General features: G+C 38.4%; 2 protein-coding genes across 2 annotated transcripts; both read right to left on the bottom strand.

Moving 5' to 3' along the window:
- Positions 1-6,907: 6,907 nt before the first annotated feature.
- On the bottom strand, positions 6,908-9,337 carry LOC116203796 (zingipain-2-like). The gene is made up of 4 exons (XM_031535731.1): positions 8,693-9,337; positions 7,961-8,202; positions 7,661-7,801; positions 6,908-7,533 (listed from the first exon to the last, which is right to left on the bottom strand). Exons 1-4 carry the CDS (start codon positions 9,228-9,230, stop codon positions 7,243-7,245), a joined length of 1,212 nt encoding a protein of 403 aa, XP_031391591.1. The 5' UTR covers positions 9,231-9,337; the 3' UTR covers positions 6,908-7,242.
- Positions 9,338-10,505: 1,168 nt separating this feature from the next.
- LOC116203797 (peroxisome biogenesis protein 7) lies at positions 10,506-12,200 on the bottom strand. Its single transcript, XM_031535732.1, has 2 exons — positions 11,344-12,200; positions 10,506-11,124 (listed from the first exon to the last, which is right to left on the bottom strand). The coding sequence occupies exons 1-2, from the start codon at positions 12,067-12,069 to the stop codon at positions 10,894-10,896; spliced, it is 957 nt and encodes a 318-aa protein (XP_031391592.1). The 5' UTR covers positions 12,070-12,200; the 3' UTR covers positions 10,506-10,893.
- Positions 12,201-14,464: the final 2,264 nt, after the last annotated feature.

The following is a 14,464-nucleotide window of genomic DNA, read 5'->3' as shown; positions in this document are numbered from 1 at the left end:
CCGGAACCAATCACCTCTATTGGCGCCTTATCTCCCTTGGAAAAATTTTACTCTCCAATTTCATCCCAAATGGTTCCTCCGCCCCTCCTCCCGTTCTCACTTCGATTCTACAGACCATATACAGGTAGAGAAATATAACCACATCCCAAATTTCATATTTGTAAACATAAGTCATTTTCGGGGGTGGCCGCCCCGTCGCGGGCCACCAACTCCCGGGATGAGGTTACCGTCTGCCGTTCCATGCAAAATAACTGTAATTGGCTTGCCAACTTTTCTAAAGTTTGTGAAAAGTAGCTACTCCCAATAATCTGATTAATTTAATCATCATTCAACAACAAAAATTCTACCCGTTGATTTTAACAGGCCTGCGGAAAATTCCTTGTACTTGTATCTTAATCATCTTTAAAAACTAAAAAGCAATCCTTATTCTGTCCCGATAAAAAAAAAAGGCAATCCTTAATATATGAACCATATATATATATATATATATATATATATATATATATATAAAGAAAAAACAATTGTATTAATCAATTGAAACACAACAACAATGTTGACCAACAGAAATTATAAACACAATCATACCGCAATATAAATGAAGCATAACCTTGTAAAAAAAAACAGAGAGAGAGATTAACCCTATCAATTTAATCATCATTCAGCCCCAGCAAAATCAACAATATATAGAATCCAAAAATTAATTGATTAATTAAAGAAAAACCAAGGTTCTGGGAAGACCGGAGAAATTAGACAGAAAGTGACCTACAATTGTCAAAATGGCCATTCGTAGTTGCATATTATATTATAAAGTGAGTTTAGCACTGAAGACTATTGATCCATCTTTCCAAACAAAAAAGGGAAAAAAAAGAATAATGATCTATCTCATCCTATATGCTAAAATACATATGTATGTTATATTATATCCTAAAATAATTGCCAACAGTTTCTACTTTGAATATTATTTTCATGGAAAGGAGAGGATATTTAGATTACCTATAAGGCAATGCCATCAAAGTAATTCCTTAAAAGATATTATGGGCACTATAAGAAGATTACAAATTATTCAAATATGTGTTTATACTTAGCAAACATATATATATATATATACATATAAATTTAGGAAGGATATTTGATGGTAATAATTATAAAATCTCTCCATGAGCAATAGCTACTCTCTTTTCTTGTTCTTTAAATTGGCTTCTAATTGTGATATAAAACAAATAATGTATTTCGTACTCTAACTATCGATTAGAAAAAGAAGCAACTCGTCAAGCAAAATGAACATTTTTTTTAAAAAAAGGAAATAGCCAAATGAAAAAAAAATACATAAATATAACCATAAAGATAAAAAAATCGAAAAATCAAGAAAACATCTCTGCAACATACCTATATATGTAAATTCACGAAGTATGTTCAATGGTAATAATTGGGAATTTAAGCAAAGAGTGTGCTAGATTTAATACTAAAATAAAATATCATACATTTCTGTGCAATTTCCGAAAAGTCGTATTGAAATTGAAAATTCGAGCAAAAGTCATGCCTTTGTACGTATCTCCATAGAGGGCAAAAGTCGTGCCTTTATACGTATCTCCATATAGGGATAAACGCAGTAATTTCGTTCTTACTATTTAGGGTACCTACTATTTAAAGATGGCCTGCAACCATATAAAAATGAATGAATGACATACATACCATTCTAACAATATTCATTAAACGCACACAATTCATCAACACCGCGTAAAACAACTTTAAAATTCAAAAAGAATTCTGTAAAATCAATATGTTCATTACTAGACTATCATGTCAATCCCACCATAGCTCTGAGAGGCCCGAATTGGCATCCCGAATTGGAACCTTTTTCGAAAATATAACAGAAATATAACAATATTGTAATTGAGAAAATATATAATAATATAACATTCTATTATATCAAACCAATTTATTAAAATATAATAATATCGCTCAGAAGCTACCGGTGACTTCATATTTGGGATGGTAGCTCCTCAGAGTTTCACTTAGATTGATATCTTGAATTGGAATCTCAATCTTTGGGTTGGTGGCCTAGCCAATGGCCACCATTCCTCGGCATAAGGTCGTCGAGAATTTTGGGTTCGTCAATGACCTCACCCTACGAATATTAGTGGCTTTCAATGAGGCGCTCTTGCCAAGAGTGGGTGTTGGTCCTTTTATTAATTTTTAATTTTTATAATTTAAAAAATTCTAATTATCTGACAGTGTCATGGTAGCATTTGATAGAGAATGACGGCTGCTAGATTTAGAGAAAAATGAAAGGTCGTGATTTTACCAAAATTCATAAAAATAAGTATTTGAAAGTACGTGTTTTTATAAATAATTTACTTGTTGATTAATTATGTGAGGCTGGAGGTAATATGTTCAATCAAATCAACATAAAGTAAATGCAATTTTTCTAAAAGAAAATTATGGACAAAATTGTCACGAAAACAATCAATCAGTGGTTGAGCCTAATGATATTGACTCTTTTCTGGTGAATATCGGTTGAAGTTGTGGAAAAGAATCATAAAGATGCATGGACAAGAGCCTACGTACGTATGTGAAATATTCCATTTTGTGTCGGTGTGACAAAATCTGTAATTTGACTAATTTCCCATTTTCATCTTTCCTTTCATTTTCCCAAAAATGGGAAGTCTTCTATTAGAATATTAGGCAATAAATTGCTCGGATTATTTTCCCATTAAGAAAAGGTAGGTAAATCATGGGATTTTTTTCCCTCTAATTATAAGAAAATCCACTTCTACATTTGTCTTTTTCGTAAACAAAATGCCCTTAAATTACGGGGACTTCGACCAGCATTGTCCCTCTGCACATGTTTATAATTAATATGCAATTTTTAAATGCATTCGTCTTTGGGAAAGAACGGTTGCTCGTGATTTTCGTGGTTCTGCCTTTCTTGACTAAAACCAAAGGATTCTCACAGCAGAATTAATATACTATTAAAAACCCTAAAATATTTAGTAATTAATTGATTAATTAAATAATTTGGGATGGGACAAGCCAAGTGTAGATCTTATAACATCGGAATCAGAATGTCTGGGTTGTCCGTTATATCCAGAGGGGAACATACATGGAATTCATCTAACAATAAACACATAATAATAATAATGCATTATTATTGTGATTAATTGACATGAAACCTGGATTTTTATTCTATTATTATATTATATGTTTTGTCCGTCTTATGTTGAGGCCACATCATTGAGAAATCTTATGGCTTATAGAATTATGAAAATAGCCATGGCTCACTGAAGCATTCCCCCGATTCATAGTCATCATATATGTTGGGATCGTCGGGACTTAACTCTCGAAAACTCAACGAAAAAGATTAAAACGACAAGAGAGTAGAGAAGCTTGCACACTCGTGTATGTGGCTCGGCTAGCGACGTGCCAATCGTACGTCCACGGGCAAAGGAGGATTTGCCGGTTCTTCTTTTCTACGAGCGATGAATTAGTGAAGTACAAAGTGTATCTCGAACTCCGACTGCAATGTTCTCTCTGATTTCTCCTTACTCTCACCGTTTATGTAATTTCATACAAGAACAGAAGAATCAAACATATAAATCTTATACGAGAAAGAAATTGACTGAATAAGGAAATAAAAACTAGCCAAATCTAATTATGATTATACTAGATATTGTTTAGAAATTTTACTGCTTTTTGCAGTCAACTGCGCGGATTATCATAATCGATTGTCCGTCTGTCCTCTTTTAATTGCACTTGACTGTCTGCAGTGCTGCAATTGATTATCTGCAGTCTAGGTCTTTTCCGTTACTCGTCTGTTCAATCGTCAAGCCTTGGGGTCGAAGCCACGCTAAACAATACATCTATAGTACATATCGATCCGAGTATGTACGAATATAGATGTATGTGCGGTAGAAGTTAAAAAAGGAAATTAAGTGAGTCCAGTATGAGTCAAACATGCACAAGTATCGTACGTAGTCGAACCGATTAGTTGGGAGTGCTGCCCCCCGCATTTTCCTATGGAAAACGACTTGTATGGGTGGATTTAACTAGAGTTCGAGATAGATTGGATAGGCGACAACGGCCCAGAACGACCACATTTAAGTCCCTTTTGCTTCGGCTTGGTTTTGTCAAAAAGAAGGACAAGAGTTTCATAAATCAGTAGGGGCCCACCCATTTCCCACATCTTCGATCGGTACAAGTCGGTCTATGATAAAATAATGAACACTCTATGATTTGATCAATCAACTGATACAGGACAACACACGCCTCATCGCCTCTTCAAGAAGAATAGCAAAGTATCATTCTAGTGTCTAAGGCCAAGGTTTAAGAGGCAATCCACATTCCCTTTGTAGTTTACCCGACGAATCAATTAAATATCCTGCTCTTATAATTCTTGCATAGTACTTGGATATTTTTCTTTGTTTTCACTTTTGCAGTGGATTAATATATTCATTTGGATGTCAATGAAGAATCCACGTTACCGTTCTAATAAAAAGAGAGGCAATAGGGCTATCATTGTGCCCAATCTTTGGGGCAGACATCATAATCATAGGTCCTAGCATTTCATTTATAAACAAAATAACGTGAATTTAGAGTCATTGTGTTCCATTTTGCACTAGGATGTAAGTGAGATGAGACGATTTGCGAATGGTTCGGGATCGAGTCGATAAAAGTTTGAATTTGCCTTGATCTTATCGAGCTTGAGCTTGCCAATCAAGTAAATTGAGCCAAACTCAATAGTATTCAATTCAAGTAACTCGTGAGTCTAAATGAATTTATTTGTTATATATATATATATATAGTTATAAGCCCATATAATATACGTCAACAAGGATAAGTTTTGGCTCATATATTATTACAATTATTGATTACTAATTTTTTCGGTGCGTAATATGGTATCCCGAAGTCTAACAGTCATGACTAATTTAGTTCAAGATGGATTGATCCACTAAAGGGTAAAGTTCTTCCAATCAAATATTTTTTTTATTCTCAAGACTCAAACTCAAGATCTTATTTAAAGAAAACAAGTACCGAACCGTTTGAACCAACATTCATTGGTTATTGATTATTGATTTTAATTTGAGGTAAACGTGCTCGAGCTAATCTGAATCTGTTTGAGCTTCAACTCATCCAAACCCATACGAGCCAAAACTTTTCTACTTCTTCGGGCCAAGCCTTATCGAGACCGAGCCCAACCCTGAGACTTCATCTTGTCAAACGAGCCCAGCTCTAACCCAAGCACGAGCTCAGGAGTATATAGACAAGTCGAGCTGGAGCCTCCTAAATTCAGACTCGGTTCAACTCGTTTATACCTCTATTGTGCAAATCCAAATTAAAGAATTGCTTAGCAGATAGAGAGGATACTACCGCGCCTTGACCAACAAATATTCAACCAATTCTATGGCCGAGGTTCAATCCTTCTATAAAAGCCATTCCTACTAGTAGAGAGTTGGCGTCAGTCCGATCAAACATAAATAGGAAAATAGGTCAATGCTTGTGATAATAACTAGCAAAATGATGCACTTCCCTGTTCCTGGATTCAAATGTTTTGATAAAGAGAAAATCCATAATTGGAAGAGTTTTACTCATTCGTAGGCTGACTCGACTCGAATTGGATCAATTGGGTGTGTTAGACATTCAGATACCAAGTTGCACACAAAAGGAGAAAGAACAAAAAAAAAAACTAGCAAGGAGATTGATTATTTACCCATTATTCTTTCTACTTTTTGCAATAGTAGGTAGGAGGGTGTGTCAATTGAACTGTGATTATCTCGAAGAAAGTTGCTCTTAGTAGGCTTCCATTTCTTTTACTTGGAGAGATGAAGAAGTTTCTTCAGATTATCGACAGAGACCAATCTGTTGGATGAGTAGGCTTAACCCTTTTCTTCCAAATACATTATTGCGAATGAGCAAACGAACAAATTTTATATATGAATATAGGCCTCGGCCCAAGCCCTTAAATGTTCACTATTAATTATTAGTAGTGGGCTCTTAGACATGTAGTCCAGAGTGTCTAAGCCCTTGGTATCGCGTTTGACTTAGCATGTGGAAGTGGGATCCTTCCTAGTAGGGGTGTTCGAATCCGAGTATTTTTTTTTTTCACGATACCTGGATCCTACCATGAAAGAAACAAGTTTAAAGATTTTAGAACCAAGCCTCACTATGTTGAGTCATGGATCCGGAACCTGTATTATATCACAGATTTCGAGTTCCCTATTCAATGCCGAAATTACCTGAAAGAGAGATTCTTACCACCACCTGCCTTGTCTTATTTCAATGCTTTGAAAGCCAAGGCAGTGGATGGGGCTTAGAAGACTTCTCAAAATCCCACGAGCTTGAAGTACTTGGTTGAAGAGAATGAAGGGTTGCATAGCATGGGCTTTAGCTTCGTTGTCGGCCAGAGCTCCTAGACGATGACCGGCTACCCCTTTCGAGCTCAGCTAACCCCTTCATGATTAATTTTTTTCCCTATTTGATATAGATGAATCAATAGAACTTTGATCCCCGGTTCTTGCTTGGTCAATTCCTGGAAGGCCCTTATGTTTTGGTTTGATTGAGCAATCACCCGTTTCAGAAAAAAAGCAAGTTGTGACAAAAGAAAACAGCCATCAATGATTCAATGCTGGAATTTCCCGAAAGAGAGAGATTCTTACCCAAGAAAAAAGGATTCTTAGGAATCGAAAAAGAATTCGAGGGTCGGTTAGTCACTTTTGAGCTCGACCGCGGTGAAGCTCAAAGATGGAATTAAATGAGGCCCGAGATCCAATAAAATCCAGCAAGGGGACACACTGAGGTCATTGATGAATAGAACCGATCAGGCCTCACCAATGATACATCGAGGTCGTCAAACCAAAGCTACTGACGATAAGAAATGTGAAGCTACCAATACCACAGAAAGAGAGAGATATGGTAAAGTAAAAAGGAGGAATATATCTGAATATAATATAACTAAAGGAAATTATTATCGGGTCCGAGTTGTTCCAGTCCGATTCTGGGTACCCTATGCAGGAATCATAACTGGAATCGGTTTTCACCGGTTCTTTATTTTAATATCCAGACCATATCCTATTTTCAATACGAGCTATCCGGACGCTACTCAACGGGTAGATTCCAATCGGTTCCGGATATACCTGATATCCGTGCACATCCTACTTCCTAGTACATCTGGGCAAGATAGTTTGCATGTACATATCATTTCGAGAGAACAATTAATATTGCACTACTTCTGCATCCTCAGTAATGTCACTTTATCGAAACAGCAAATTTCCGGTTCATCCTGTGCTTCATCATCTTCCGGTTCGAAGCAGACGAGGACGATTGGGTCGGGTAGGAAGCGTCGGCATTGATGGCGCATTCCCCGAATGGCAAGTCGGTGTTCCTCCGGATGTAGAAGTAGCCCTCCATCCCCCATTCCGTCCCCCATGAGTTCTTAACTATCCAGTAATCCTCGCCATCTTCGGATCCGTACCCGACTATGAGGACAGCATGGTCGATGTCATCGGGGTCATCTGAGCAGCTCCCCTGGTATATCCCCTGGCTCATCAGCATCAAAATATGTGTCAGTGATAATCTCTTTGTCGTTTGTAAATCGACAGAATACTTGGCAAGCGCGGAGTAATTTTCCGGTTATAATTTGAATAGAGTGTCATGACATTATTACCCCAGTGTAGAACTGAAAATCCAAAGCAGAGCCATCCATTCCCACGCTGATGGGCTGTTGAACAACTGCACAGAGCAGAGCACTGTCCGATTCCTCCACATCTACATACCCACTTATGCTCACAACTTTGTCGTTCTTCTCCTGACAGATTACCAGAAAAAACATTAAACCCAGAATTTGTCAAAATTAACCAAAAAAAAAAAGAAATTAAAATGAATGGAGAAATAAGGTTGCGATTTGACCTTCAGATCTTTCTCATCTTAGGATGTGCTAGAAGATGTACACAGATTAGTAACATACCTTAGTGATGTTACAAGTGCCATCGACACCGTTGATGCTAGTGTAGGGGTAATCGGCCTCTGAATCGATTCCACCATTATTGATAATCCACTCGAAGGCGTAGTCCATGTAACCTCCATCGCACCCGTCATCGGTGGTGTCGCAGTCCACGAGCTCTTGCTCAGACAGGCTGATGAGTTTCCCTGTGTCGAGGGCGTTTATGCCTTCTATGGCTCCGGTTGTAGAGAATGCCCAGCAACTCCCTATAGTTATGGAAGCGAGAAATCTTATAATCGGACTGCTAAAGATGACTGACATCTTCACGAGTTTTACAAGTTCCGGAGAATCACAGAACAGCAGTTGCAAGTGACATAATTCACAGCATTCAACAGACAAAGTCCACACTCTCGAGAGAAATAATCAGGTCCGTGTTATACTACTCGTATCCTGTTAATATTTACTAGAGATTGACTTCCAAGATTTACTTTCAAGCAATCAACGCATTTTAATTTCAAGCATATAGGAAAACTAGATGAGTAATCAGTGTTTCGCAGTCAAAGGTGCGGGCAATCATCCATGGTACCAACTCTAAGGTAGCAGGCAGGTCAACTCGGTCCCATATCGTGCTTTTCTTGTCCGTTAAGTGCATAACGTAACTCTGACTTTCGATTAGTTATCGGCTCCAGGAAGTACCAGGTGAAGCAAAGTTGTTTACTCAAGAAAACACGAAAAGTATGTTCGATTGTAACTTACCGCACGATCCTTGGTCCTTGACGCCGGTCACGACCCCATAATCCCTCCAATCCAAAGAGGACGGCGGGTCACAGGACGCTCCCACTTTCTTGTCCACAGGATTCCCCTTGCTCCAGTTCCTGTTGGCCGGTCTCTTCATCTTCGACATGTAGATTTTCTTGAACTCCTCGTTGGTCATGTCAGCGAACTTGTTCAGTCCGACAAAGTGGCCCTTCTCTCCCTCCCTGACCTTGTTTAAGTTCCTCTCCGTAACGTACTTCAGGTTCCTCTTGAATATCTCGAGCCTCCTCTGCGTCTCCTCGTCGGTGCTGTATTCCTTGTTGTGGCTCTCCTTCCACCTCTGGAACAGCTCCAGAGTCCTCTCCTCGGAGTCATGGAGCGTCTGGTCTATGATGGAGAACTCACTCGGGAGTGTCGAAGACAAGCAAAGGCAAGTCAGTGAAGAAACGATCAAGAAAGCAAGAGCACATTCAGTATTTCGGGAACCCATTTTTCTTCTTCCGAGCAGATTAGCCGACTTGTGCTGCCTGTGATTCATGTTAATGGCAGTCGGACATGTATATAAGGTGCAAATTTCTGCAGCAGCCTAACGGTCAGCTCAAGCAAAGAACTCTTTTATCTTAGTTGACTGTCATATGGATAAAGTTCGAGAAATGTTTGTGAGATCCGAGGCACAGAGTTAACAATTTGATCTCTTCGGAATGCACAATGTTGATGTTAGAGAGCCGGATGGAATGGAATAATTCCAAGACATATGGTCAGCGACATCGGAGTATCAGTACTTGTGTAATGTTAGGTGGAGCTCATCCGTTGTTCAGTCCACTCGGTTTGTTCTGAAAGTTCAGTAACCGTACATGTCGGATGACCTTCCGGTCAACTTCATAACACAAAAAAGCACCAAAAACGGGGGGGACAAAAAAAAACACCTTTATATATTCCCAGTTTCAGATAACAGCTCGTCCGATAAACATTGCGTACTAAGTCGAGTCATTTCACTGCAACTCGATATCAGTTTGCTCACAGATCAGTTCATGAATTAATCTGTGGTAGAGGTACAAAATAAAAGTATACTTCAAGCCTTGGATCGGTTAATGCCTAAACTGCCAAGTTTTGCTTGTTCTAATCCATAGCTAGTCGAAAATTTTGCTTCATCCGGAGGACAAAGACTCCAAAATTAGAAGATTAGTTGGAATGGTCGGTCTTAGGATTGAATAAAGAAGCTGTCCACTTCTTTCTTCTTCCTGTCCCTCTCTTAAGTGTGCCTTATAAGCTCTTTATGCGATTCGTGAATTTTCATCGTCTTTCCAAGTCTAAAATGTCGTAAGCAGGACACAGAACAGCAAATTGGATAAACTTTCTGCAAAAGGATTCAAGAGTACCACTACTACGAACATTAAAGACAGTAAAAGGGTTCACTGGGCAAGAACATGAATCAATCAGTATCACAAAGATTTCACCTCTTTCACTATCACAAAGATTTCACCTCTTTCACTACTAATACGCCACAATAAAGGCAGTTTCTCGCAGCCAAAAAGATGAACTTCAGTCACAAGTATCATTCCCCTGGGGATGCAAAACAAGCATCATCAGAAAGCCAACGATGAAAGACGGCTTGAAAGTCTATCTTTTAAATGCACGAGCAGATACCATTCATAATCCATCACCTTCATTTCATTACAGTAAAAACGACTGCACCGGTCTTCACGAAATAAACACAAAATACATACCAGAATGATTCATGCATATCAAACTTATTTCAGGATAAACCATGCAAGTCTTAGCAGTTCGCAATTTTACTCGGCAAAGAAATGTGTGACCATAAAAAGGAATGAAAAGTCTATCATCTACGGCGTAATGTTCCATATATATTCAACCATCTGAATAAGTAGAACGAACAAACATGACAAAAGCAAGGAATAAATGCCATAAAACGACATAGATCCTTTGGGTATTAAATCTCATATACAAGATTTCATTCTTGTGTTATTCACCAAGAACAACATGGGACGATCGAGTTTCATAGCAACCCAAACAGCCACGAAACAAATACCACACCATTTACCTCAGCCCTTGACTAAATATGACACATCTTAGCCTCAGTTGTCCCGCCCAAACTCCCTTTGGGATTTCAAGTGATGAGCTCAATTTGGAGAAAGAAAGAAACAAAAGGACCCGAAAAATTAATTGACCTCCCTTCCATGCTAAGGAGCCCTTGGATCAGTCCCATGCTGCCAAACATAGACTAGCTCGTCCCACCCTGTGCTCGCGAGAAGCCCTTCGACGAGCACACTCATGTCGACCCCAACTGCAAATTCAGTATGGTGATCATATCTTCCTATGAGGGCGTCCTCCACCATATAATCCCACAAGCACACCGCCATGTCATATGAGCACGAGACCATTAAGCTACCTCGGTGGGGAGAAAATTTCACCTGCCGAAAATGAAAGCATCAATTTGAACAATTCAGATTGATTCGATACATTTAAGCATAACTGATCGTATACTGCATTCCGAATCATTCTCAATTCCGAATTCTCCTACAAGCAAAGCAGAAAGCCAACCCCTTTAGCATCAGACAACGTACGTTTTCCCTCTGCTGTTCTCACTACTCAATTAGAGTCCATTATATTTCTCAAGGTCGGAATTTTACCTTTCTTACGGCGTAGCTATGGCCGTTAAGGACCGTCACCGGAACCCTGAAGCTCCTGACGTCCCATACCCGAATGGTCTTGTCAACGGAGGCGGTGGCGAGGATGCAGTCATCGTACTTGTTCCAATCAGTGTAGAGGACCTCGAAGTCGTGGGCAGGGATAATCATGGTAGACCCGGGCTCCCGGACATCCCACACGCGAACCGTGCAGTCCCCGGAGGCGGAGGCAAACACGTCGGCGTGGCGAGGGTTCCACGCGGCGGCGTACACGCAGTAGGCGTGCTCCTTGAAAGTCCGGATGCTGGCGGGCCGGTCAACGGTCCATAGCTTGACGGAGTCGTCCCACGAAGCAGTGAGGAAGGAGTCCCGGCGAGTGGGGTTGTAGTCAACGGAGTGGACCTCGCGGGAGTGCTCGTGGAGGGACCGGAGCGGGTTGGAGGCCGGCGGGAGGTTGCTATCGTAGACCTTGACCGAGCCGTCGGCCACGGCGGCGACGAGGATGGAATCGTGGGACTCCGACCACGCGATATCGTAGACGGCGTCGGCGGTATCGTAGGCGGCTATCTCAGCTACCGGCGCACCGGGGGAGGGCGGCAACGAGAGGACGTGGACGCGGCCGTTGCCGAGGATGCCGAAGTTCTGGGCGGTGGCGACGGCCAGACGGTTCTCATAGAAAGGGCTGAACTTGACGGAGTAGCCGTTGAATGGCGTCTTGAAGACCGGCATGGTGGCGGCGGCGGCGGCGACGGTGCTGCCGGCAACGGCGGTGGAAATCCGATCGAGTTGCGCCTGGGGATTTGCGAAGTGGGTGTTTCAACTTCCGCTCGCTACGGATTTATCTTTTATTTTTATTTCCTTTTTTTTTGCTTGAATTTCTTTCTCTTTTTTTTTAAAAAAATTTGATTATTAATTAATTAATAACAATTTTGTTTTAAATTCTTTTCTCATATATTTCTCTGGGCTTGATCGGCCCAACATGAACTCAAAGGGCTCAAAAAGCTTCTAACGTTCACTTGTTACTTAAGATTGAGAAGCAGTTCCCTTGTCGATCTATTACCCAAGATTGCGGTATTGCTTTACGCGAAAGGAGCCTCGAGAGACCGAGCCAAGCAACTCGAAGTAGCATGAGCGGACCATAAGTTGTAGGCTTCTAGCTGCTTTTGAGTAGTTTGGACGTGTATCTTTAGTGTAAGTCTTTACTCTTTTGGATATGCCCAGAGGGTTCTTTTTCGAACCTCTCGCAATAAAGTAGCCTTAACTGTCTCCAAGACTTTTATTTTTATGATAAGCTATGTAGAATGTTTATGCTCGATCATCGGTGAATTCCCACCACAATGCTCTAATTTTATTCTGTATAGAATTTACTTTTTGAACTTTTAACTAATCATTTGATTTGTGGCATTTGCCTTAGTGGTTAAGGTACTGTTTGATAAATTAAGTGTATAAAAATTAGTACTTAATTAGTTAAAGAAAAAAATGTATAGGAAAAGAAGATGAGTGATCAGAATGAGAAAAAATTTATGAGAGAAAAATTAATAAGTAAAAAATGGGTTAAATTTATTTTTGACTTTATAATTAAGTAATTACACTATTATCATTCATCTTCTTTTTTTTTTCTCTCTTATTCATTTTCCATGTAATTAATCTACAATTAACTTTTAAGTATTTATTTCATTAACCTGTGAACAAACACAACCTTAGCTTCGAAAATAGGTGCTAAAACTTCCTACAATCCTAATTTCCCATGTACAAGTGAACAACTAGTTATGGATTTTGATTTAAAGGTGAAGCGGGCCTTTGGGCAAACAGAATATCTCCAGCCCATTAATCAATGTTTGTGATCTCGATCTCTACGTGTTCAACCGGACTTGTCATGTGGCCGTCACTCGACCATTGATTTGATTTTTTTTTTTTAACTTTCTAACTTTGATTAGATTACCAAAATTTTAAGGTTATTAAAATGAATTTGAGTACTATGGAAAGATTGCAAAGTTTAACCAACTAATCTTCTGGCCATAAAAATTTTAAATATATGTATATATAAATATATTAGTTGGTTAAATTTTAACCAAATATCACCGGACAGTAGAAAGATATATAGATTATTGGGAAAAAATCATTATCATTAGAGAAATTACAATATATGAAATAGTATAAAACGATCGGAAATTTAATAAATTACGTAATAGAGGAATTAAAGTATCCAATATATGCATTTACATAATATGCATGCTGTAATTGTGGAAGAGTTAAAGAGTGGCAATCACATATGGTCAAAATATTATCTATATAGCTGGTTGGTTGATATAAGCGCCATGCACTTGCATCAAAGTATACATATTTGAATTACTGAAAAATATATATTATATATTTGAAGCATTTTGTTTAAATCTATATGATATCTATATCTGTATTATATTTATTTGAGAAAAAAATGGGTTTTGTAACCGCTTTCTCAAAAATCACCTCATCTATACTATTATAATTTTGTATCTTTTTTAATCACCAATTTTATTTTACCACTCTCTCACTATTCTCTCTCCATCTCCTCTCTCTTTCGTTTCTCTCTAAACTATTTCTCCTCGTTTCTTCCTTCTTCAATTATATCAATTATTTTAATCACAAATTAAAAATTCTTTTTTATATTTTGTCATAAAAATTCTTCTTATTTTGAAAAATGATAAATTTTGATTTTACTTCTACTAAAAATATCAAAATAAGATGCATTACAATAATAATGTTTAAAATATAATTAGTTGTATAATGTGGAATGAATATTTATCTTAGTAATGTTACCTTTTAATATTTTTGTGAAGTTCTTCATATGTCTTCTCCTTAGTATTCTGTTCAATCTCGAGAAACTGAGCTCATGTCAAGAGTAAGTGTATTTGGAATTTTCTTTTTATGAATTGTGTAATTTGAATATTTACATAGATGTGATAGGTGTTTTTTCGTACTACTATTACCTTATACCAATAAATAGTCTCAGCAAAGTACTTGTTAGACTCGGATTTGTGACATTTTGTTCCCTGGAAACAAAACAAAAAGGAAGTCCGGTGAGTTAATTAATACATGAAAAGTACATGGTATTATAATCTAGCAATATTTTGACGTAGTTGTA

Source organism: Punica granatum, chromosome 4 (assembly GCF_007655135.1).
Source record: "Punica granatum isolate Tunisia-2019 chromosome 4, ASM765513v2, whole genome shotgun sequence".
NCBI lineage: Eukaryota > Viridiplantae > Streptophyta > Magnoliopsida > Myrtales > Lythraceae > Punica > Punica granatum.
The sequence above is the reverse complement of the archived record's forward strand: the minus strand, read 5'-3'. Positions and strand labels throughout refer to the sequence as shown.

Excerpts from the sequence above, each read along its gene's own strand:
- LOC116203797 (XM_031535732.1), bottom strand. The coding sequence starts at position 12,069 with ATGCCGGTCTTCAAGACGCCATTCAACGGCTACTCCGTCAAGTTCAGC. Across the intron at positions 11,125-11,343 it reads ATAGCTACGCCGTAAGAAAG|GTGAAATTTTCTCCCCACCG; the intron begins GTAAAATTCCGA and ends CATTTTCGGCAG.
- LOC116203796 (XM_031535731.1), bottom strand. The coding sequence starts at position 9,230 with ATGAATCACAGGCAGCACAAGTCGGCTAATCTGCTCGGAAGAAGAAAA. Across the intron at positions 8,203-8,692 it reads CAAGGACCAAGGATCGTGCG|GGAGTTGCTGGGCATTCTCT; the intron begins GTAAGTTACAAT and ends CCATAACTATAG. Across the intron at positions 7,802-7,960 it reads GCACTTGTAACATCACTAAG|GAGAAGAACGACAAAGTTGT; the intron begins GTATGTTACTAA and ends GTAATCTGTCAG.